Source organism: Phocoena sinus, chromosome 4 (assembly GCF_008692025.1).
Source record: "Phocoena sinus isolate mPhoSin1 chromosome 4, mPhoSin1.pri, whole genome shotgun sequence".
Lineage (NCBI taxonomy): Eukaryota > Metazoa > Chordata > Mammalia > Artiodactyla > Phocoenidae > Phocoena > Phocoena sinus.
The window spans coordinates 126,697,841-126,724,688 of NC_045766.1; the positions used below are offsets into that span (position 1 = coordinate 126,697,841).

Consider the following 26,848-nt stretch of genomic DNA (forward strand, 5'->3'; position numbering starts at 1 on the left):
GGGTTACTCTTCGTTGTGGTACGCAGGCTTCTCATTGCAGTGGCTTCTCTCGTTGCAGAGCATGGGCTCTAGGCGCACAGGCTTCAGTAGTTGTGGCACACAGGCTCAGTAGTTGTGGCTCGCGGGCTCTAGAGTGCAGGTTCGGTAGTGGCGCTCTGGCTTTGTTGCTCTACGTCATGTGGGATCTTCCTGGACCAGGGCTCCAACCCGGGTCCCCTGCACTGGCAGGCGGATTCTTAACCACTCTACCACCAGGGAAGCTCTACATTTATTTCTTTATCAATTCTAAGGGCTTCCTGAATTCTAGCCCAATTTTTCTAATAGTTGCTGGTCATCTCACTAGATAACCCTTAGTCAACTCAACCCAATCCTGTTGGAACTATGTATGCTGCCTATGTTTCGTTTTCAGGTAATGATGCTATCTATAACCACATATAGCCACCCAGGCTAGAAATCTCCATTACTACGACTCCCCCGCTTTCTCACCTCTATAGCTGACACAATCATCTAGTTAGATGACACAGTCCTGCTGTGGAATACCATTGGAATCTACCTGCCTCTTCACTTACTGTGACCATTTACTTCATGCCTCATCTCTTTCTCAGAACACTGCAATGGTTTTCAGACTTGTCTAACATTCTGATTCTCTTATCTCTAAACCATTCTCTACATTTCCATATGAATCATCATTCTAAGGCAACAATGTCTTATAGAACTTTCTGGAATGATGGCAATGCTACATATCTGCATTGTCCAGGAGGACAGACACTACTTGATGTGGCTATTGAGAACTTCAAACGTGACAAGTATGACCAGAGAATTGTATTTTAAATTTAATGGAATTCAAATTTATATAGCCACATGAATCTAGAGGCTACCATAATGGACAGAGCAGTTCTACTGTGGATTATTTTATATCCTACCCTAGTGCTTTCCAAAAGCTCTTTACCTACAGGATAAGGTCTAGAGTCTATAGTATGACATTGAATGACACTCATAATCCAAACGTCTTTTCAGTTTCTGCTACCTCCCCTGCCCCCATTCCACATGTTCTACTCTAGCACTGTAGAAACTTGCTTTTCCTAAACAAGCCATAAGTTTTAGATCTCTCAGCTTTTGAGCCTGCTCTTTGCTCTGCCTAGAATGTCCTTCCCTTATTTCCTTCCTTTCAAAAGTTGCCCCAACTTTCCATGCCGATAAAGAGTGTATGGGAGGACGTGTGTAGGTTATATGTCCTGCATGCATCCCCAACATAGGAACCTCCCCTTAGCCTTGACCTTTGATCTTGAACAAGCTGTTTAGCATCTCTCTGCCTGGTTATCTCATCTGTAGAGTGGGAATGATAATATTTTCTCTCTAACAGAGTTGTTGGAGGATTAGATATTGCACTATTCAGACTCCACTGCTGAGAAAGCACTCAATAAAAAACGTATTATTTTCTGTCCTCCCGTAACACTTATGACGTGGTATTTGAGGCCTTTCCAGGTGAGACTCATTCTCTCTTTCCTCAAGACTGTGAGCTCCTTAGCAGCAAAGACTTGATCTTGTTCATCATTGTCCTCCAGCCGCCGCATATTGTAGCTATTTGACAAATGCCTTGACTGGGGGACAGATAACTGAGTGAATCAATTATTCACATAGGGTGTCACAGAATTTTTTTTAAAAAGTACCCCTTTTGTGTGTGTGTATCTTTAGCAAGGAGCAAAAGAGGCAGATAGTTGGGGCAAGAATGAGAAAAGAGGGTGCCAACAACTTTTCTTCTAAAGCATTAAATCTTTCTTGTTACTGCCCAGAAAAACTGGCGTTAAGCCTGTTGTTGAATCTGTATCCTTTCTCCTTGCTTGACTAGAGTATAGCTCTCACATTTTTGCCATTTTGACTTTCCTTTCTGGGTCCTCTGCCCCTCTCCCGCCATGGGCGTTAAGCTTCCATCACTGTCACCAAGGAAACAGCCGGGATGCTCATTCCTCACAGCTCTGCATATCTGAACTCTGGTTGCCTTTGTCCACTGAGCTAACTAAATTCTTCGTGTGCACACCACTAAATCAACTGTCTTCTACACAGAACTTTAACCATTATTCTACGTTAAAAAAAAACAAAAAACGTGTAACTATTTCTTCTCTTGGGAATGGTCTTTTTCCAGACCTGTCAGTACTGTTGAATGCAGCGGACATTTTCGGTCCCTAGGAGTAAATATAAAAATTGCCTGTTTAAGCCCTTGCACTGTGTGCACTGTAAGTGCGGGTCAATTTTAAAGCACTGCAACAGAGCATTCATAATGGGTTTCGCTTTTAAAAGCACTGTAGACCAAAAATAAACCTGACAAAGGGCAGCTGTAGAGTTTTAACATGTGGAAAACTCCACAGGCGGCAGTTATATAACTGGAAAGAAACATGATAAATATTTCACACCGTTAGATGAACTTCTAACTCTGACACGTGAAAAGCAAAGAACACAAAACACACCTCAACTCTCCAAAGAAGCAGAAAGCTTATACCGAGAAGAGGCCAAGGCGATTGCTAAAATCTGAGTCCTGCCTTCCAGCTCGAGTCTTGATTGCTTTTTTTCCCCCCTTCGCCTCCAAGGCGGAGCCGGCGAACCCCATCTCCCAGGACCGCCTACCCCGCAGGTTCGCGGGTTGGCCAGAAATTTTCCAAAGATCTCCACCCTTAGGCTGAAAACCCCCAGAGAAGTTTTGTGCCAAGGAGGGGAAGAGAGGAGTCAGAGCAAGGCAGGCACAGTGCCCCCTCCTCCGCGCCCCACCCCCAAGCCCTGCGGCCAGCGCCTCCCGCGCCCGGGCTCCTCGCCCTGGGGGACAGCTGGCAGCCCCGCGCCGGACCAGACACAAAGCCGATCAATCCCGGCGGCGCGGGGGCGGGGGCCGCCCGCCCCGCCAGGGCTTCCCTTCCGCCCGTCGCCTCCTCCGGGTCCCTCATTAGGACCCAGCCGACACCTCGTCCGGCTTCCTCGGCCCGCCCCGTCCCAACCTCCCCACACGCCCCCCCGCCCGAAAAAAAAAGAACTGTCCAGACCCCCCCAGGTCCTCTGTTAGGCCAGATCCGCCTCTAGGCAGCCGGTTAAGAAGACGCCCCTGGAAGGGGGAAACTGACATGCCATCAGGCCCCGCCCCTCCCCTCCCCTGCAAGAGTGTCTCTGCTCCCGCCCCGAGAAGTTCAGTGCCCCCCCGGGCTGCCTCCCGCGCTTCCGCGCTCCCGCCGCCGGGACCCTCGGCTTCCGAGGAGCCGGCAGCTCCCGACCCCGCGAAGATGGCGAGGAGGAGCCGCCACCGCCTCCTCCTGTTGCTGCTGCGCTACCTGGTGGTCGCCCTGGACTGTAAGTTGCTGGGGTACCGCCACCCTCCCACCCACTCCTGCTGAGACCAGCTCCCTCAAACCTCCAGCCCCTACTACGCTCGGCGCTGGCGGAGGGCTTTCTCTGGGGTCCCGGACGGAAGGTCTGCCGCGGGGCAGCTGACTTGACACCCAGCGAGCCCAGAATTCGGGGGTGCCGTCTGCGGCGGGGGGCTGGAGGTCTTCAGTTTAGTGTAAATCGCATCTGATTTTGTCAGTTCTAGTTAGAGAAAGTTAAGGGTCCACACCAGCAGGTTCTCATCTTGCAAAGTTGGGTTGAGTTTTCAAAGACACGGAAACGTGAATAGAATGCAAAACTCACTAACTCCTTAGAAGATGCTAAGATCCCAAGATGGCATCACTCGGAGGCAGGCGCCAGCCACACTCTTAGCACTAGAGCAGGGGGCACTATTAGAATTGTCATGGCTTTTGAGGGTCCCAGTTGTGCCGCTAATGTGCAGTGCACTTTTGGGACGCGGGGTGGGAGGGAATTCCTGGCTGCTGAGCCAGAATTACTTGTATCCTCTCCACCTGCACATCTACATTCAGTTAGAGGAGTCTGGTCTGGGCGCTCCAGCCAGCTGCTGTGTCCTCAGGGTACGTCAACGGGATTGTTAGAAAGATACAGAAGCTCTGATGCAGTAGCAGGAGACGTCCCAAAGCCAACTTCACGGGATGATTCTAAACAGGATTTTCACGGATTCTGGGCTCATAAGATTGAAAATCCTGGGAATGTTTCCTGTTATTTTGTTTTTCTTGCGTTAACGTTTTAGAAAAAAATGGAGGAGATTACAATAGATCTTTAGCACACTTAAGAAACGAAGTTTTCCTTTTTCTTTCGTTTTTCCTTTTTTTCTTTTTTCTTTTTACTTTCCTTTTATTTATTTTTAATAGAATGCATTATTGTTGTTGCTATTCAAGTTCTGGTAATATAATACTTAAAATAACCTGCAGGTTGCGTGTCTAATAGCATAAAACAATGACTCTTTCTCGAGCTCTCATTGCCTGAGTATTGCTCAGCTCAACATGGTGTGAGTTTTTGTCCCTGAGTGGGGAAAGAAGGTGCAAGTTGTCTCAGTGAAGGGGGCATGTGCTGACTTATATTATAGGAAATCAAACCAAGAAGTCAAGGCTTCACAATAAAAACCATTACGCAATTTTGACATATCAATTGGTATCATGTTGAACACACAGACAAAAAAATCACTAATGCCGAAAGGCAACAAAGAGGCAGACTGGAGGAATTGTAACAAAACTACTGGAAAAGTTATGTATTTCACTGACAGTCTTAAATTTGAAATAAAAAGGACTGACTTTAGTGTAGAATTATCACTAATTAAAAACAGAGAAAATTATTTTACTCTGGTATTCCTACACAGTAATCAAAATAGAAACAATACACCCTAAGTTTGAAACTGTAGCCAAGAATAACCCAGAGGCAAACACAGGCTTAGATGAATAGGCAGAATAAGCGCTTTTTCAAGCTTTGGGTAAAGCTAACACTTTGGCCCTCCTAACCCTGACTCCTACAGGGGATTAATTTGGAAGTGTGCAGGGATCTTTTCTGTATTGTTCCTGGGATGCCAAAAGGTCTGGTATTGCAAGAATGTTTTATTTGCTTTTTAAATTTTTTTTAAATTTTATAACAGTTTAGACTTAAAGAAAAATTACAAAGATGGTATAGAGAGTTCCCATATACACCACACCCACTTTCCCCTATTATTAATATTTTACATTAGTGTGATACATTTGTCACAATTAAGGAACCAATACTGATACATTATTATTAACTGAAGTCCATACTTTTTTCAGATTTCCTTCATTCTTCCCTGATGTTCTTTTCTGCTCCAGGATCCCATCCAGGACACCACAGTACATTTAGTAATCCTGTATGTATCCTTAGGCTCCTCTTAGCTGTGACAGTTTCTCAGACTTCCCTTGTTTTGTTATTACCTTGGCAGGTTTGAGGCGTATTGGCAAAATATTTTGTAGAATGTCCCTCAGTTGGTATTTCTCTGATACTTTTCTCATGACTAGACTGGGTTTATGGTTTTTTTTGGAGGGAGATCTCCGAGGTGAAGTATCATTTTCATCACATCATATCAAGGGTACATACTGTTACCATGACTTATCCCTGTTGATGTTAACCTTTATCACCTGGTCAGGTAGTGTATGCCAGGTATCTCCATGGGTTACCTTCCCCCCCACTTTCCATACTGTATTTTTTGGAAGGAAATCACTATGTACAACCTACACTTAAGGAAGAAGAGTTATACTCCACCTCCTTGAGAGTGGAGTAGCTCCATAAATTACTTGGAATTTCTCTGCTTGAGAGATGTCTCTCCCCCCACTCCATTCATTCATCTATTTTTTTTATGTCAGTATAAGCTCATCAATATTTATTTTGCACTTTGGATTACAGTCCAATACTATTTTATTTATTTTAGATTGTCAGCTTTGGCCATTGGGAGTTCTTAAAATTGGTTCCTGTGTCCCTTTGACATCCCCCCATCATTGTGTATATATGTGTGTTTGTTTGTTTGTTTTTAGCACTTCCTTACTTTCTGGTCCCACAAAATGCTCCAGGCTGATCCTGTATATTTTCTGCTCCAGTTCCAGAATCAGCCACTGCTCCAAGGAGCCCTGGTTCCTTTGCTTGGAGAATGGTATTAGAAACCAAGATCTGGGCACTAGGTACATTCATTGCTTTTAGGGTGTTGTTGAAAAAACAAGAATGTTCTTCGAGGCTAAGTTTCACCCCACCGTCCTATTTTTGATTTATCCACTCAGGTTTCACATTCAGATCCAAAAACTGTACTGAAGGCTTACCTATGTATCACACTGTTCCTAGGACTTTCCTGTATGTTTTCTCTTTTTAAGTTCTCAACAAATGCATGAGATAGAACATATCTTCAACTTACAGGTAGGGACCGTAAGGCTCAGGAAAGCTAAGGTACTTGTCTGGGCTCACTTATCTAGGCCGGAAAGAGGTGGCACTGGGATTTGAAGATCAGAGACTTTGTTGCATAGATAGCTGGCCTTCACTCTCATTTTTCTGAACACTTAACTCTTTTTATCATCTTCATTCAAGGAAAGACAGTGGATTCCTTATGCTCTAATTATATACTCATCTTCTTGATATTCATCCCAAATACGACTGTACCACTCTTTTGTCTCAATCCTAATATGTATAATATCATGCTCATTCCCATTCTTTCCTTTTACTTCTGTCAATATTCTTTGTTTCTTTTTGGTAGTCAGGAGGATCGCTTTTTGTTGTTGTTACTTAAATTATGATTTCAGTGTACCTGTTGATAGATGGGCATTTATTTGTGTGTTTAGTTGAATTATATTTTTCTTTCCCACTAAAATGGAAGCTCCATGTGAGAAGAAATTTCTTGATGCTTGCTCACTACTGTATGTCCAGTGCTGAGCAAAGTGCTTGGTTAATAGTACGGGTAAATATACACCTGTCGAAGGGGAAGGGGATAAGGTGGAGTGGGTGGAAGAAATGTATGGATAGAGTTAATGATTGTATTATAAATCATGAAGCCCTAACTTATTCTACATAGGTGAGATGTCAGAAAAGGAGTTTAATGTGAATGAGAGCAGTGTGCTGTTCTTGGCAATACACATCTGGTGGCAGCTTGTCCTCAGATCTAGACTGGAACCCAAGCCAGGCAACTTGGCCTGAGTTTGTAATCTCTCATCAACTGACAAGGACCGTGGAGGCGGAGAGAGGTTTGGATCTTCTGCAAAATTACAAGGTTCTGCCTCTATGATGGAATTGACCCAAAACAGCACTCCAGGAAACCAGTGCCAGGAAATTCTGCCCTCTGTCAACATTGTTAAGAGCAAAGCATCATAATCAACTAGCTGAACAGAACTGGTTCCATCTTGACATAGTCAAGATGAATGCAAAGGTCAAATTGTGTTTGCTGGTAGACCTAATAATCATTTTAAGACAGTAACAGACATGACATTAAAAAGGAAGATGTCAAAAGCAAAAATATCAGCATAAAGAGAACAGTGAGTTCCCTATGGCTGAGGACACTCATTTACCCCTCCACATGAGCAGTTCAATGAGAGAAGCCCATGTGAATTTACACACATTTGCTCTGCCCATGGTTTCTATCACACTGTCTTCCTCCAGTGGGCCTCTTTGGTGGAGAAGACGTATTAGACCATAGAGGCAAGAGCCACTGTGTTTGTTAAAGTCAGACCAGCAGAAATCTGTAAAAGCCATTGTTTAAAATAACATTTCTTTACATCCCATAACAATGTAGTGACACCACTGCTGAGCCGATACTACAGGCTACCGGTATTGCCAGATTGATGTTTTTTATAAACAAATTTATTTATTTTATTTTTGGATGGGTCTTCGTTGCTGCGCGTGGGCTTTCTCTGTTTGCAGCCAGCAGGGGCTACTCCTCGTTGCGGCACGCGGGCTTCTCACTGCAGTGGCTTCTCTTGTTGTGGAGCACGGCCTCTACACGCACAGGCTTCAGTAGTTGTGGCACGTGGGCTCAGTAGTTGTGGCTCGTGGGCTCTAGAGCGCAGGCTCAGTAGTTGTGTCGCACAGGCTTAGTTGCTCCGCGGCGTGTGGGATTTTCCCGGACCAGGGCTCGAACCCCTGTCCCCTGCACTGGCAGGCGGATTCTTAACCACTGCGCCACCAGGGAAGCCCTCCCAGATTGACGTTTCGAGGAAGATGAGGGTGAGTCAGAATCTGGGTCAAGTGCTTTCTTTGGCAAAAGAAGAAAAAGAAAACTTAAAACTGGGCACTACTTTCTTGGAAAGTGTTACTGAGGTCAGAACTCAGGGAAAAAAAGCCCAACTATATTAGTTTCCTATTGTCACAGTAACAAATTACGATAAATTTAATGCCGCACAAATTTATTATCTTAAATTTCTAGAGGTCAGAAGTGTGAAATAGGTCTCACTGGGCTAAAATCGAGGTATGGGAAGGGCAGTGTTCCTTCTGCAGGGTCTAGGGGAGAATCTGTTTCTATGTGTTTTCCAGCTTCTAGAGGCCAGCCATGGCCCCATTCCTCCAGATGCAAAGCCAGCGAAGCCAGGCTGCCATATCTCTGGTTCTCTCTCTTCTGCCTCCCTCTTCCACTTATAAGGACCCTTAAGATTACATCAGGCCCACCTGGGTAATCCAGAATAATCCACTCATCTCAAGATCAGTTGGTTAGCGACTTTAATTCCATCTACAACCTTATTTCCTATTTACCATGTAAGGTAACATATTTATAGGTTCCTGGAATTAGGATGTGGACACCTTGCCGGGGGCGGGGGGGTTATTTTGCCTACCACAGGAACCAAAATTAGGATGTGTGTAATCGGTGTTGTGGCCAAGAACATTCTAGAGCCTATGGAGCAACCATAACTCTTCCCTTTGAATTATACTTCATAGTGTTATAGATTTGCATTTTTTGAGCTGTATTTCAGATGGCATAGTGTAGTGGTAAAGAGGACGTACTCTGATGCTGAACTCTGCTCACTTACTAGCTCTGTGACTTTGTACAAGTTATTTGACTTTTGTGTGGGTTAGTTGACCCATCTGTAATGGTGACAATCCCAATAACAGTACTTACCTCATAGAGGTTTAGGGAGAAAGAAATGTGTTCACATGTATAAAGCATTTAAAAAACTGTTACTGTTATTATTGTTAAAATTTGGGGGCAATGAATTTAACATTCATATTATCACTTATAATGGATTTCTGACATTTTTGAGAGTCATAGACAAAGAATAGGCTGTTTCATAAGTACTGTACTAGTTTAAACAGCCTGTTTTATTTACTTTTATTATTTTAAGAGTTTATTTTAGGGAATTCCCTGGCGGTCTAATGGTTAGGACTCCACGCTTCCACTGCAGTGGGCACTGGTTCAATCCCTGGTCGGGAATTAAGATTCCACAAGCCGCGCAGCATGGCCATAAAGTAAAATAAAATAACTAAAATGTTAGATTAAAAACTTTAAAATGTTAAAAAAAGAATTTTTTTAGAATGTGTTTTTTTTTAGTTTTATTACAAAATACACACACATACATCTCTGTCTATCTATGAAAAGATTATACTCGTAACCAGGTAAAGAAGATGAGGGAGACCATTTCTGATGGCGCCAACAGCATGCACAGATGTCCCTGGGGGAAAGCGTTCAGGAAGAGGGTGAAGGAATAAAATAAGTTCTTTAAGGCCAGAGTATGGAGAGCAGAGGAGGGTGAGAGGCAGCAGCCAGGCGGTGGAGGACTTTGTGAGACACAGTTAGGATTTTGAATTTATCCTAAAGTAAGGAGAAGCCATTGAAGGCTTTTAAACACTGAATATCCGTCAGATTTGCATTTCAAAAAGAGAACCCAGTGGATGGAGGATAGAGAATGGGCAGAATGGGTAGGTGGGAAGTTGGAAATGGGGAGACCAGTGATTGGAGTGGTCCAGGCAATTACTTCCTAAGTATGTCTTTTATATAGTTTACTGAAATATATACATACACAAACGTATATCATTAAACATATACATATACCCACAGAAAATTGTTTTATTATTTGAAATGTAGTTAATTAATCAGGGATTTGAGAAAAATTGTTCTTTGGTTTTTAAGGAATTTTTTTAAAAAATCATGTATACTGCAGGTGTTTCCAACTTTCTGTTCAGCTCCCAGCATATAAACATAAAACAGTAGCTCTTTGGGTTACTATTTCTCTTCTTTCAGTGTTGTTCTCTTTTCCAATACCTGAGTTTGTCTTCCATCAGTATTGTTTTAAGTGTTTTTAGAGTTTCACCAAGTTGCCACCCTTTGGAGGGTGACTTGATTAGCTGTGATGGGAAGAAGAGTGGCCTTCTATATTACTAAGGGTATGAGTGTGTGCATGAGAGAGAGAGAGAGAAAGAGAGAGAGAGGATGTGTGTGCTCAAATGGATGCCTACTGACAGGCCCACAGAACCCTACTGAGGATCTTCAAACCAATGAGTGGGTCAGCAGTGTTCTGCAGTTTGAATTGTTCTTATATTTTATGAGGAGAGAAGCAGAACACTGTCCTGGACCTAGTCCTGTGAAGTAGGTCAGGAGCTGCTCTCTTAAAGGGAACCCTCCTACACTGTTGATGGGAATGTAAATTGGTGCAGTCACTATGGAAGCAGTATGGAGGTTCCTTAAAAAACTAAAAATAGAACTTCTGGAAGATGGCGGAAGAGTAAGACGCGGAGATCGCCTTCCTCCCCACGGATACACCAGAAATACATCCACACGTGGAACAACTCCTACAGAACTCCTACTGAAGGCTGGCAGAAGACCTCAGACCTCCCAAAAGGCAAGAAACTCCCCACGTAACTGGGTAGGGCAAAAGAAAAAACAGAGACAAAAGAATAAGGACGGCACCTGCACCAGTGGGATGGAGCTGTGAAGGAGGAAAAGTTTCCACACACTAGGAAGCCCCTCCGCGGGCGGAGACTGCGGAAGGCGGAGGGGGGAGTTTCGGGACCGCGGAGTAGTGCACAGCGACGGGTGCGGAGGGCAAAGCGGGGAGATTCCTGCACAGACGATCGGTGCTGACCGGCACTCACCAGCCCGAGTGGCTTGTCTGCTCACCCGCCGGGGCGGGCGGGGCTGCGAGCTGAGGCTCGGGTTTTGGTTTTGGACGGAGCTCAGGGAGAGGACTGGGGTTGGCGGCTTGAACATAGCCTGAAGGGGTTAGTGCACCACGACTAGCCGGGAGGGAGTTCGGGGAAAAGCCTGCACCTGCCGAAGAGGCAAGAGACTTTTTCTTCCCTCTTTGTTTCCTGGTGCGCGAGGAGAGGGGTTTAAGAGCGCTGCTTAAAGGATCTCCAGAGAAGGGCGCGAGCCGCGGCTAAAAGCGCGAACCCCAGAGACGGGCGCGAGCCGCGGCTGAGGGCGCGAGCCCCCGAGACGGGCGCGAGCCGCGGCTGAAAGCGCAAACCCCAGAGACGGGCGCGAGCCGCGGCTAAAACCGCGGACCCCAGAGACGGGCGGGAGACGCTAAGGCTGCTGCTGCCGCCACCAAGGGCCTGTGTGCGAGCACAGGTCACTCTCCACACCCCTCTTCCGCGGAGCCTGTGCAGCCCGCCACTGCTAGGTTCCCGGGATCCAGGGACAACTTCCCCGGGATAACGCACGGCGGGTCTCAGGCTGGTGCAACATCACGCCGGCCTCTGCCGCAACGTCACGCTGCCTCTGCAGCTGCAGGCCCGCCCCGCACGTAGTGCCCCTCCTACCCCCATCCCCCAACCCCCGGCCTGAGTGAGCCGGAGGCCCCGAATCAGCGGCTCCTTTAACCCCGTCCTGTCTGAGCGAAAAAACAGACGCCCTCCAGCGACCTACACGCAGAGGCAGGACCAAATCCAAAGCTGAGCTCCTGTGAGCTGTGAGAACAAAGAAGAGAAAGGGAAATCTCTCCCAGCAGCCACAGAAGCAGCGGATTAAAGCTCCACAATCAACTTGATATACCCTGCATCTGTGGAATACCTGAATAGACAAGGAATGATCCCAAATTGAAGAGGTGGAATTTAGGAGCGAGATCTATGATTTTTTTCCCTTTTCCTCTTTTTGTGAATGTGTACGTGTATGCTTCTGTGTGAGATCCTGTCTGTATACTCTTGCTTCCACCATTTGTCCTAGGGCTCTATCCGTCCATGACTTTTTTTTAAAAATTCTTTTTCTTAATAATTAAGTTTAATTGTGATAACTTTATTATACTTTACCTTCGTTCTTTCTTTCTTTCCTTCCTTCCTTCCCTCCTTTAGACAACGAATCACCCCAAATTGAGGAGGTGGTCTCAGGGAGCAGGATTTATGATTTTTCCCCCTTTACCTCTTTTTGTGAAGGTGTATGTGTATGCTTCTGTGTAAGATTTTCTCTGTATAGCTTTGCTTCCAACATTTGTCCTAAGGTTCTATCCGTCCCTTTTTTTTTTAAAATATTTTTTAATTCAATAACTATATTATACTTTATTTTATTTTTACTGTATCATCTTTCTTTCTGTCTTTTTTCCTTCTTTCCCTCCCTCCTTCCTTCCTCCCTCCCTCCCTCCCTCCCTCCTTTCTTTCCTTCTTTGCTTCTTTCTTCCTTCCTTCCTTTCCTCCTTTCCTTCTTTCTTTACTCATACTTCTACTAATTCTCCCTACGTTTTCTCCCTTTTATTCTGAGCTGTGTGGATGAAAGGCTCTTGGTGCTCCAGCCAGGAGTCAGGGCTCTGCCTCTGAGGTAGGAGAGCCAACTTCAGGACACTGGTCAACAAGAGACCTCCCAGCTCCACATAATATTAAACGGTGGAAATATCCCAGAGACCTCCATCTTAACACCAGCACCCAGCTTCACTCAACGACCAGCAAGCCACAGTGCTGGACAACCTATGCCAAACAACTAGCAAAACAGGAACACAACCCCACCCATTAGCAGAGAGGCTGCCTAAAATCATAATAAGGCCACAGACACCCCAAAACACACCACCAGACGTGAACCTGCCCACTAGAGAGACAAGATCCAGCCTCATCCAGCACAACACAGGCACTAGTCCCCTCCACCAGGAAGCCTACAGAACCCACTGAAACAACCTTAGCCACTGGAGACAGACATCAAAAACAACGGGAACTACGAAAGTGCAGCCTGCAAAAAGGAGACCCCAAACACAGTAAGATAGGCAAAATGAGAAGACAGAAAAACACACAGCAGATGAAGGAGCAAGATAAAAACCCACCAGACCTAACAAATGAAGAGGAAATAGGCAATCTACCTGAAAAAGAATTCAGAATAATGATAGTAAGGATGATCCGAAATCTTGGAAGTAGAATGGACAAAATGCAAGAAACAGTTAACAAGGACCTACAAGAACTAAAGATGAAACAAGCAACGATGAACAATGCAATAAATGAAATTAAAATCACTCTAGATAGGATCAATAGCAGAATAACTGAGGCAGAAGAACGGATAAGTGACCTGGAAGATAAAGTAGTGGAAATAACTACTGAAGAGCAGAATAAAGAAAAAAGAATGAAAAGAACTGAGGACAGTCTCAGAGACCTCTGGGACAACATGAAACGCACCAACATTCGAATTATAGGGGTTCCAGAAGAAGAAGAAAGAAAGAAAGGGACTGAGAAAATATTTGAAGAGATTATAGTTGAAAACTTCCCTAATATGGGAAAGGAAATAGTTAATCAAGTCCAGGAAGCACAGAGGGTCCCATACAGGATAAATACAAGGAGAAACACGCCAAGACACATATTAATCAAACTGTCAAAAATTAAATACAAAGAAAGCATATTAAAAGCAGCAAGGGAAAAACAACAAATAACACACAAGGGAATCCCCATAAGGTTAACAGCTGATCTCTCAGCAGAAACCCTACAAGCCAGAAGGGAGTGGCAGGACATACTGAAAGTGATGAAGGAGAATAGCCTGCAACCAAGACTACTCTACCCAGCAAGGATCTCATTCACATTTGATGGAGAAATTAAAACCTTTACAGACAAGCAAAAGCTGAGAGAGTTCAGCACCACCAAACCAGCTTTACAACAAATGCTAAAGGAACTTCTCTAGACACGAAACACAAGAGAAGGAAATGACCTATAGTAGCGAACCCAAAACAATATATAAAATGGAAATAGGAACATACATATCGATAATTACCTTAAATGTAAATGGACTAAATGCTCCCACCAAAAGACACAGATTGGCTGAATGGATACAAAAACAAGACCCTTATATATGCTGTCTACAAGAGACCCACTTCAGAACTAGAGACACATACAGACTGAAAGTAAGGGGATGGAAAAAGATATTCCATGCAAATGGAAACCAAAAGAAAGGTGGAGTAGCAATTCTCATATCAGACAAAATAGGCTTTAAAATAAGGACTATTAAAAGGGACAAAGAAGGACACTACATAATGATCAAGGGATCGATCCAAGAAGAAGATATAACAATTGTAAATATTTATGCACCCAATATAGGAGCACCTCAATACATAAGGCAAATACTAACAACCATAAAAGGGGAGATCAACAGTAACACATTCATAGTAGGTGACTTTAACACCCCACTTTCACCCATGGACAGATCATCCAAAATGAAAATAAATAAGGAAACACAAGCTTTAAATGATACATTAAACAAGATGGACTTAATTGATATTTATAGGACACTCCATCCAAAAACAACAGAATACACATTTTTCTCAAGTGCTCATGGAACATTCTCCAGGATAGATCATATCTTGGGTCACAAATCAAGCCTTGGTAAATTTAAGAAAACTGAAATTGTATCAAGTATCTTTTCCGACCACAACGCCATGAGACTAGATATCAATTACAGGAAAAGATCTTTAAAAAATACAAACACATGGAGGCTAAACAATACACTACTTAATAATGAAGTGATCACTGAAGAAATCAAAGAGGAAATAAAAAAATACCTAGAAACAAATGACAATGGAGACACAACGACCCAAAACCTATGGGATGCAGCAAAAGCAGTTCTAAGGGGGAAGTTTATAGCAATACAAGCCCACCTTAAGAAGCAGGAAACATCTCGAATAAACAACCTAACCTTGCACCTCAAGCAATTAGAGAAAGAAGAACAAAAAAACCCCAAAGCTAGCAGAAGGAAAGAAATCATAAAAATCAGATCAGAAATAAATGAAAAAGAAATGAAGGAAACAATAGCAAAGATCAATAAAACTAAAAGCTGGTTCTTTGAGAAGATAAACAAAATAGATAAACCACTAGCCAGACTCATCAAGAAAAAAAGGGAGAAGACTCAAATCAATAGAATTAGAAATGAAAAAGAAGTAACAACTGACACTGCAGAAATAAAAAAAATCATGAGAGATTACTACAAGCAACTCTATGCCAATAAAATGGACAATCTGGAAGAAATGGACAAATTCTTAGAAATGCACAACCTGCCAAGACTGAATCAGGAAGAAATAGAAAATATGAACAGACCAATCACAAGCACTGAAATTGAAACTGTGATTAAAAACCTTCCAACAAACAAAAGCCCAGGACCATATGGCTTCACAGGTGAATTCTATCAAACGTTTAGAGAAGAGCTAACACCTATCCTTCTCAAACTCTTCCAAAATATAGCAGAGGGAGGAACACTCCCAAATTCCTTCTACGAAGCCACCATCACCTTGATACCAAAACCAGACAAGGATGTCACAAAGAAAGAAAACTACAGGCCAATATCACTGATGAACATAGATGCAAAAATCCTCAACAAAATACTAGCAAACAGAATCCAACAGCACATTAAAAGGATCATACACCATGATCAAGTGGGGTTTATTCCAGGAATGCAAGGATTCTTCAATATACGCAAATCTATCAATGTGATAAACTATATTAACAAATTGAAGGAGAAAAACCATATGATCATCTCAATAGATGCAGAGAAAGCTTTCATAGAGGGAACTTTCCTAAACATAATAAAAGCCATATATGACAAGCCCACAGCAAACATCATCCTCAATGGTGAAAAACTGAAAGCATTTCCACTAAGATCAGGAACAAGACAAGGTTGCCCACTCTCACCACTCTTATTCAACATAGTTTTGGAAGTTTTAGCCACAGCAATCAGAGAAGAAAAGGAAATAAAAGGAATCCAAATCGGAAAAGAAGAAGTAAAGCTGTCACTGTTTGCAGATGACATGATACTATACATAGAGAATCCTAAAGATGCTACCAGAAAACTACTAGAGCTAATCAATGAATTTGGTAAAGTAGCAGGATACAAAATTAATGCACAGAAATCTCTGGCATTCCTATATACTAATGATGAAAAATCTGAAAGTGAAATCAAGAAAACACTCCCATTTACCATTGCAACAAAAAGAATAAAATATCTAGGAATAAACCTACCTAAGGATACGAAAGACCTGTATGCAGAAAATTATAAGACACTGATGAAAGAAATTAAAGATGATACAAATAGATGGAGAGATATACCATGTTCTTGGATGGGAAGAATCAACATTGTGAAAATGACTCTACTACCCAAAGCAATCTACAGATTCAATGCAATCCCTATCAAACTACCACTGGCATTTTTCACAGAACTAGAACAAAAAATTTCGCAATTTGTATGGAAACACAAAAGACCCCGAATAGCCAAAGCAATCTTGAGAACGAAAAAAGGAGCTGGAGGAATAAGGCTCCCTGACTTCAGACTATATTACAAAGCAACAGTAATCAAGACAGTATGGTACTGGCACAAAAACAGAAAGATAGATCAGTGGAACAGGATAGAAAGCCCAGAGATAAACCCACGCACATATGGACACCTTATCTTTGATAAAGGAGGCAGGAATGTACAGTGGAGAAAGGACAGCCTCTTCAATAAATGGTGCTGGGAAAACTGGACAGGTACATGTAAAAGTATGAGATTAGATCACTCCCTAACACCATACACAAAAATAAGCTCAAAATGGATTAAAGACCTAAATGTAAGGCCAGAAACTATCAAACTCTTAGAAGAAAACATAGGAAGAACACTCTATGACATAAATCACAGCAAGATCCTTTCTGACCCACCTCCTAGAGTAATGGAAATAAAGACAAAAATAAACAAATGGGACCTAATGAAACTTCAAAGCTTTTGCACAGCAAAGGAAACCATAACCAAGACCAAAAGACAACCCTCAGAATGGGAGAAAACATTTGCAAATGAAGCAACTGACAAAGGATTAATCTCCAAAATCTACAAGCAGCTCATGCAGCTCAATAACAAAAAAACAAACAACCCCATCCAAAAATGGGCAGAAGACCTAAATAGACATTTCTCCAAAGAAGATATACAGAATGCCAACAAACACATGAAAGAATGCTCAACATCATTAATCATTAGAGAAATGCAAATGAAAACTACAATGAGATATCATCTCACACCAGTCAGAATGGCCATCATCAAAAAATCTAGAAACAATAAATGCTGGAGAGGGTGTGGAGAAAAGGGGACACTCTTGCACTGCTGGTGGGAATGTGAATTGGTTCAGCCACTGTGGAGAACAGTATGGAGGTTCCTTAAAAAACTACAAATAGAATTACCATATGACCCAGCAATCCCACTACTTGGCATATACCCTGAGAAAACCAAAATTCAAAAAGAGTCGTGTACCAAAATGTTCATTGCAGCTCTATTTACAATAGCCAGGACATGGAAACAACCTAAGCGCCCATCATCGGATGAATGGATAAAGAAGATGTGGCACATATACACAATGGAATATTACTCAGCCTTAAAAAGAAATGAAATTGAGTTATTTGTAATGAGATGGATAGACCTAGAGTCTGTCATACAGAGTGAAGTAAGTCAGAAAGAAAAAGACAAATACCGTATGCTAACACATATATATGGAATTTAAGGGAAAAAAATGTCATGAAGAACCTAGGGGTAAGATAGGAATAAAGACGCAGACCTACTGGAGAACGGACTTGAGGTTATGGGGAGGGGGAGGGGTGAGTTTTGACAGGGCGAGAGTGAGTCATGGACATATACACACTAACAAACGTAGTAAGGTAGATAGCTGGGGGGAAGCAGCCGCAAGGCACAGGGATATTAGCTCGGTGCTTTGTGACAGCCTGGAAGGGTGGGATGGGGAGAGTGGGAGGGAGGGAGACGCAAGAGGGAAGACATATGGGAACATATGTATATGTATAGCTGATTCACTTTGTTATAAAGCAGAAACTAACACACCATTGTAAAGCAATTATACCCCAATAAAGATGTTAAAAAAAAAAAAAAAACTAAAAATAGACTTACCATATGATCCAGCAATCCCATTCCTGGGCACAGATCCGGAAAAGACAAAAACTCTAATTTGAAAAGAAACAGGCACCCCAGTGTTCATTGAAGCTCTATTTACAATAGCCAAGACATGGAAGCAACCTAAATGTCCATTGACAGATGAATAGATAAAGAAGATGTGGTAAATATACACAGTGGAATATTACTCAGCCATAAAAAGAATGAAATAATGCAGTAAGTCAGACAGAGAAATATAAATAGCATATAATATCACTTATATGTGGAATCTAAAATGAACTTATTTCCAAAACAGAAATAGACTTACAGACATAGAAAACAAACTTATGGTTACTAAAAAGGAAGGGCGGGGAGGGATAAATTAGGAGTTTGGAATTAATAGATTCACACTACTATATATAACATAGATAAACAACAAGGACCTACCATGTAGCACAAGGAACTATATTCAATATCTTATAATAACCTATAATGGAAAAGAATCTGAAAAAGAATATATATATATATACTTTGTTGTATACCTGAAACTAACACAACATTGTAAGTCAACTATACTTCAATAAAAAAATAATAATTTAAAATATATATTTTTCGGAAACAATTTTGAACGGTTCCTGAAGTACAACCACAGAACTGTATAATGTTCTAAAGGACAGAATTCGACGAGTACTGATTAAACCATAATTTTCCTCCCAGAAATTCTCTAAAACTGTTGAAAATAGAGGTAAACACTTCATTTTACTCTAAGTAAACGGGTCATTCATGCCTGTTCAACTGCGTTCTCCAGGTCTTCAAAGGATCTCCTACTGCTGTTGTTGACATTGCTAACAGCCCACTGGGAAAGAAACTGTGGAGAAAAATGTCAAATATTTCCTTCTAGAAACTGGAAGTGGGGAAACGTACAAGAGGGGACTCTATGTGAGTAAATAAAGTGCTCTTGAATGATTTAAAAAAGAAAAAGAGCTACTTTCTTAGCTTTCCACTGTCTGGGCTCCAAAAGCCCTGAGCAAGCATCCTCGTGAGCATAACTGACATGAGCTTTAGTCCTTAACTAAAGAATCTTGTCTTTCTCTCTCTCTCGTGTCATTGGACTCAAGATTTTATTTGTTTCATTGGATTTTCTATTTTGTTTTAGTTTTCAAAGTGCTTCACAGGGACATTTTGGGACAAATTTGTCTTTATATTTGTACAGAGTGAAGAAGCCTAGCTGGTCTCTCTCCTTTATGCAAGGTGTTTCCGGTTTGCTGGCTCACATCTTGTGAAAAGAGTCACCTGCTGTTTTCAGTTTTAGCTTTTCTCACACTATGAAAACTTGCTCAATACTTTATGGTGGACGTGATCAAAGACAAAAATAGATCACTCTTAAATGCATCTACTTACATGTTCAACTAGCATAATTTATGTATATGGTGAATTCGAACATCACAGAAAAGTTATCAAATGAGAACTGTCTCCTTTACAGTCCCCCTGATTTTTATTCCACTCCCACTCTTTTAATCTGATTGTTTAATTGAGGTATAGTTGATGTACAATATTATATAAGTTTCAGATATACGACATTCACAATTTTTAAAGGTTATACTCCATTTATAGTTAATATACAATATTGGTTATATTCCCTGTGCTGTACAATATATTCTTGTAGCTTGTTTATCTTATGCATAGTAGGTTGTACCTCTTAATCTCCTACCCCTATGTTGTCCCTTTCCCTCACTCCCTCCGCTCGTAACCACTAGTTCATTCTCTATACCTGTGAGTCTGTTTCCTTTTTGTTATATTCACTAGTTTGTTTTATTTTTTAGATTCCACATATAAGTGATATTATACAGTATTTGTCTTTCTCTGATTTATTTCACTAAGCATAATACCCTCCAAGTCCACCCATGTTGTTGCAAATGACAAATTTCATTCTCTTTTTATGGCTGAGTAATATTGCATTGTGTTTGTGTGTGTGTGTGTGTGTGTGTGTGCGTGTGTGTGTGTGTGTGTGTATGAGACATCTTCTTTATTCATTCATCTGTTGATAGAAACTTAGGTTGCTTCTATATCTTGGCTACTGTAAATAATGCTGCTATGAACATCGGGGTGCATGTATCTTTTTGAATTAGTGTTTTTGTTTTCTTCAGATATATGCCCTGAAATGGAATTGCTGCATCACATGGTAGCTCTGTTTTTAGTTTTTTGAGGAACCCGCATGCTGTTTTTCACAGTGGTTGCACCAATTTACATTCCTACCAATAGTGTATAAGGGTTCCCTTTTCTCTACTTCCTCATCAATGAAGTAGCCCACTCTTAAGTTTCTTGCATGTGATTCCAGAAAAATGGTGGGGGGGAAATGTAGTTCCAGCATATATGAGCATACCTGTATAGTTTCTTTAAAAATAAAAATTACTGTGCTTAATGTTCTGCACCTTCCAACAGATCAAATCATATTGTGTATAATATTCTGTGCTTTCCTACAAAGTATCTATTTTTACCAGTAACTAAAGCCACAACCCAAAGCTGGGTCACCAAACAGGACTCATGATAACATCTTGAAGAAGCCTTTTTAAAACCCTATGCCAAGATGCAGTAGGGACTATCTTCTAGTTAAAACCACTAAATATAAGTAGTGAAACCAAGTGCTATAACAAAACAGAGGGAAATAAACTCCCAAACCAGTGATCAAAACTAGAAAGAGAAAAATCCCAACCAAGACCCAGTGAAAAAATCCAAAGGAGAAGAGAGTAAGGGCCAGAGAGGACAGAGACAGCAGCACCAGCTAGGATTTACAGACAAGTGAAAGCTGCTGCTATTTTTAAAGGAGAGGAAAGAAGTAATGACCATGAATAAAATTGGAACACGTTGAGCTACTGGGAAAGTGCTAAATTTGAAAAGAGAGAATTGTGTTTATTTTTAAAAAAAATGCTCTAGAGTCACTTTAAAATAGGAGTGGATTATAATCAAAAGTAGAATGGACATATGAAAAAAACAATGACTCAAGTGTAAATAAACACTGATCTATTCAATCCAATAATTTAATTACTGGTTATTATTATTTAATCCAATAATCTAAACACAGTGAGCTCTGCCATAAAATATATAAAAGTTTTACATAAACTGATTGGAGCTATAGTATCATTGTACTATGACCCCATATAATGCTTCTGTTCCCAGAAGAAGTCAGGTTCTTTTGTGTTTGTGCCGTGTGTGTGTGTGTGTGTGTGTGTGTGTGTGTGTGTAAGGGAGTGAACCTCTATGGCATTTTATCTAGATACAATGTTTCTCCTCCCAGCCTCCATCTCTTCTACTGTCGTTGTCCTTCTTGTTCAAATGTTCTCCATGTTGCCAAACGCAAGTCCTCTCTGAAGGTCTAAGTCCAAAATCCCTTACCTCTTCTTTTTTTTTTCTTTTTTTTTTTTGTGGTATGCGGGCCTCTCACTGTTGTGGCCTCTCCCGTTGCTGAGCACAGGCTCTGGACGTGCAGGCTCAGCGGCCATGGCTCATGGGCCCAGCCGCTCCGCGGCATGTGGGATCTTCCCGGACCGGGGCATGAACCTGTGTCCCCTGCATCGGCAGGCGGACTCTCAACCACTCCACCAACAGGGAAGCCCTCAAACTTTTTTTTTTGATTCCATATTCTCCTTTTTTTTTTTTTTTTTAAAGAGCGTATTCCCCAATGTAAGTTTTTGGTTATAAATTATATACATATATTTTTGTATCAATATATTACATTAATTATAAAATATACATAAAATAAATATTACACTAGGTGCAAACACTAATACCTTTGGGCAGAAATGAAGTGGTGGTAGCCCTATATTACAGAGTTTGATAAAGGCTCTGTAATTAAAACACTGAGGGACTGGTACATGAAGAGACTGACAGACCGATGGAACAGAATATAAAGTCCAGAAATTGGCCCAAGTTCATTTATAAATTTAGGATAGATAGGGATAAAAATAGAGATCTGTCTATCTAAACCTACTTTTCTATATGTCTGTATTTATCTATCTATCTGTTTATTTATCCACATATAAAATGGTAGCATCTCAACCCATTGAGAATTCTTATTAAATATTGTTACAACAGTTGTGCAGTGATTTAAGGTAAATTGGATCTGAACCTGATAGTACACAGGGATAAAGTCCAAATGAATCAGAGATCTAAATGTAAGTAAGTAAGCAAATAAATAAGACCATTGCCCACAAACAAAACAAAACAAACAAAACAAAACAGAACAAAACAAACAAAACAAAACAGAACAAAGCATGGTATGTTCTTCTATGAATTGGACTATATATCCAAAGAGCATCTGCATGAAAAAAATAAAACACTATACACAAATCAAAAGATAAATGTCTAATTGGGAAAATATATTTGTAGTTTAATCCTCAACCAAAGAGTATTATCACTGATATAACAAAGAGCCCATAAAAATGGAAAGAGAATAAAAATATAAAGAACAAAATGGCACATGGGCATGCCAACACACACACACACACACACACACACACACACACACACACACATACACACAAGCAAACCCCAGAGAGTTCCCAGAAGAAAAATTCAAATGATTCTTCAAGTATGAAGCTCTTGGGAATTCACTGGCCGTCTAGTGATAGGACTCCTTGCTTTCACTGCCAAGGCTCCCAGGTTCAATCCCTGGTCAGGGAACTAAGATCCCACAAGCTGTGCAGCCAAAAAAAAAAGACAACTAAGTATGAAGCTCTGCTCAACATAACTTGAAATGTAAATTATTAAACCTTCACAAAGACGGCATCTCTTGCCTACCAGATTAGCAAAAACATATAACTCATCTGCATGTTCCTTTACTGAGGTTGTATGGAAATAGGCACTTTCACACACTCTTGATGGGCAGTGTAATGAGGTGTCTGCTCTGGAGTGGAATTCAGCAATATGTAGAAGAATTACATGTCTACCCTTTGACTCATCCACCCCACTACTGGGAGTCTGTTCCAGAGCTGTATAAAACAGGACATGATTCATGCATAATATTATTTATTTCAAAATAATTTATTAAAAAAAGACTGAAAACAATCAAATACCCATCAGTAGGGGGTTGACTGAATAAATAAAATGGTGTGCAATGTAGTCATGAAAAGGAATGAGGGCAGTCTCCATGTGTGGATATAGTAAGTGAAAAAAGCAAGGTACAGAACTGTATAGCTTCACGTGCTACATTTTTCGTAAGAAAGAAATGCTGGGAAGTTAAATGAAAACTATTCACAATGGGTAGAAGAGACAGGAATAGAACAGATTTCTCTTAATAACTTATTACATAGATTTGATTTTGAAAACTTAAAGGTTTTATTTAAAAGATAAAATTCATTAAAGCATCCATCTGTGAAAATTGAAAACAGATGGAAAGAGATGAACCTACTGTATATCAAATCAGTGATATAACCACATAGAGGAAAGAAGCTCCAGTCTGAGCTTAGAAAATAATATTCCCCTGAATAGTAGGATATACTTTAGGGATGAATAAAGCTACAAATACTTTGTAAACTAAAGTAATTTAAAATAGTGGTTTTGTTCTTTTGAAACTACTTTGTATTACAGGACAATTCAAATCAGTAATTATATCGATATAGAAAGATAAAGATTTTCATTGCAGGAAAAAAGAGATACATGTATAATGTTTTTTAAAAAGGTAAGTTAAAGCTCTATAATGGTATATTTGATTTGAAAAATCACTATGAACTCATGATGCTATTTTCAGATGCAAGAATCTGAAAAAGAATATATATATATATATGAACATATATATGTATATATATATATATACAGTAACTGAATCACCTTGCTGTATACCTGAAACTAACTAACATGATAAGTCAACTATATTTAAGTTTTAAAAAATGAAAGAAAAATACAAAAAAAAAGAAAGAACAACACATTTTCCGTGTCTGTCTACTAAAAAGGCCTAGACGAAATCACAACCTGTATCAGTCAGCTCTTATGAAGTAACAAAACCCACCCAAATCTCAGTAGTTTGCAACTATATGCATCATTTTTGCTGCTTTTCAATTTTGGTGGCTCCAGGTCAGCTGCAAAATCTCTGCTTTACATGTCTCATTCCTGGCCCCAGGCTGAAAGAGCTGCCCCTATTTAGAAGAGACAGTCCTTGTGGCCAAGGGCAAAGGCAGGAGGCAGAGCTAAATCATGCAACAGCTCTGAAAGCATCCACTTAACATGATGGATGTCCACTGGTCAAAGCGCGTCTCATAGCCAGACCTGGAACTGGGGTAGGGGAGTGTATTCTGTCTGCCAGGATGCCCTGGAAATCATGCGATAATAAGTGGGAAGGGAATGAGTAGTTGGAAATAATAATATAATCTATTATACAACCCCATAAAAATGATCACAAGCAGACTGTGATCTAGATACCATTCCACACTAGCAGTGACTCGGGATCTTTGGAGGAGCATCTGATTCCGTGTTTAGAGTTGGGCATATATGAGTGTGGGACATTTTGTTGCACCAGAAAGCAAGTTAGAACTCTCAGAGCTACTGAGGTTGTGTCTAAAAGACACAAGAATCAACATAAAAGGGCTCCCTTTGGCCAAATTAGAGGCAATTTGAGAATCAAAAAAAATTTTTTTAAATATTGAATGCAATTGATTTAAAGATGTTGAATATATTTTTTGATGTATTAATTATGCAGATACCAAAAAGAGAGAGAAAGTCAATTAGAAAGAAAAAAAAGACACAGTTACCACGCTTTGGTCACCATCTGAACTAAGTCAGTTTCTTCTTACTCTGATATTTGGCAGTCAATAATAAGGCTTTGTCCTGCTTTCCTTTATGTTTGCATATGTAACCACATCCTTAATTGACAAGGAAAAGTTCTTTATAGAATTCAAGCTAATAAATGTGCAAAGATAATAGAAAAAAATAGAATCTAATTATCATTATCCTGCAACTTGTAATTGGCTTAGGATATGATTATTAATGGGTAAAAACAGAAAAAATGTTGATGGGAAACTTTACAATGGAGGGATCAGTCTCTTTATCACCTGAAACCACTATTTAGTCTTAACATCATTAAAAGTGGCACAACCAAACATTCAGTGATACAATAGGAAGCATATAACATTCCCTATGTAGTATTTTTGACCATCCCTCAAAAAAAATAGTGACCTTTCCTTGAATCAACCCTCTAGACAAGCTAACTTCTTTTTGAAGGAGAGTAGATACATAGATTAAATGACCCCATAAGGCCACACACAAACTCAGAAACTGGGCTTTTCTACAGAATAACTGACCAGGTTTCTGCAACAAGTCAATGGCATGAAAGGAAAAAATAAAAGGGAGGAAAGAGCAGGTTAGCTTTAGATTAGAACAAACTAAGACAAAAAGTCTACAAAGCAAATGTAATGTTGAGACATGGTTTGGATCCTGATTCAAATAAAACATCAAGGAAATTGGACTAGGGCTAGATATTAGATTATACCAAGGAAGTATTTTAAATTTTGTTAGTTGTTCTAATGGAGTTGTAGACATATGTCTTCAATTTGAGTTGATACCTACTTAAATATTTAATAAAGAAAAAAATTTTAATATATATGATTTGCTTGAAAATTCCTCAACAACAAAAAGGGGTAGATGAAGTAAACGTGGCAAAGTCTTTATAACTGTTGAATCCAAATGATGAAATATGGGGGTTATTGTTCAGTTCTCTCCACTTTTATGTCTATTTGGAAATTTTTTATACTAAAAATCTATTTAAACCCATAAATACAAATAAAGAGAAGAATGTGAGAAATATATAGAAATTCTAATATTTTTATTCACCCCTCTGGGTTTTCTTATACATTCTACCTTAGAGTCTACTGGTTTAAAGAGAAAATAAAAAGACCAAAGTGAGTCTACATAAGATATCTGAATTATCTGTTTTCTTAAACTCCACACCTTAGCCAGGGTAGTCAATATAAGAAACCCACATTCTGCTTAAATAGCCCCCTTTTAAATCTAGTTTGTCTCTTTCACACTAATAAAATGCCTTCAGACAAACAAATGAACACCCTGCCACTAACTGGAACTCCACGATTCTGGGTTACACTGCAAAATCTGTTAGTAAATCCACTGCATAACAGCCGTTTTCCTTCATGATGTAGTGTGGATCTTTCGGTTCATTTATTTTGAAAGGAACTTTAATATTTTATTCCCTAAAATGTGAAAGGACCCATTAGATGAGTGCATGTCATATTCATAGACTGATGGCAAGAAAAGATGAATGTAAAAAGTGAGTTGATTAAATTCCTAAATATTTAAAAAATTTTCTCCTGCATTTATTTAATGGAGGCTGACTCAATCAGGCCTTTCTTATCAAGCATCTGGCTCTTCTAAACAACAAAAGAGAACACTTGCAGCCTTCTTATAGGGTAAGGGCATATCCAGCATTTGACATTATCAACTCTTTCAAAATTGCTCATACTTTCTAAAATATTTAATGTTCAAACCCATGTCATTAATAACTTAATGTCAAGTTCCAAATGAGTTATTTTATTTATTTATTTATTTATGGCTGCATTGGGTCTTTGTTGCTGCGAGCAGGCTTTCTCTAGTTGTGGCACGTGGGCTCAGTAGTCGTGGCTCACAGGGTTAGTTGCTCCATGGTGTGTGGGATCTTCCAGGACCAGGGATCAAACCTGTGTATCCTGCATTGGCAGGAGGATTCTTAACCACGGCGCCACCAAG

General features: G+C 40.4%; 1 protein-coding gene across 5 annotated transcripts in view; it reads left to right on the top strand.

The window, feature by feature from the left end:
* The first annotated feature begins 2,849 nt into the window (after positions 1 to 2,849).
* Positions 2,850 to 26,848, top strand: part of JAM2 (junctional adhesion molecule 2) — a 78,013-nt gene continuing 54,014 nt past the window's right edge. For 4 of the 5 annotated variants that reach the window (XM_032629320.1, XM_032629322.1, XM_032629321.1 and 1 more), the window contains exon 1: positions 3,098 to 3,333. In XM_032629320.1, coding sequence (XP_032485211.1) covers positions 3,111 to 3,333 — 223 coding nt within the window. In that variant the 5' untranslated portion in view covers positions 3,098 to 3,110. Of the gene's footprint in view, positions 3,334 to 26,848 lie in introns of all 5 variants that reach the window. The other variant, XM_032629319.1, reaches the window with a different exon arrangement.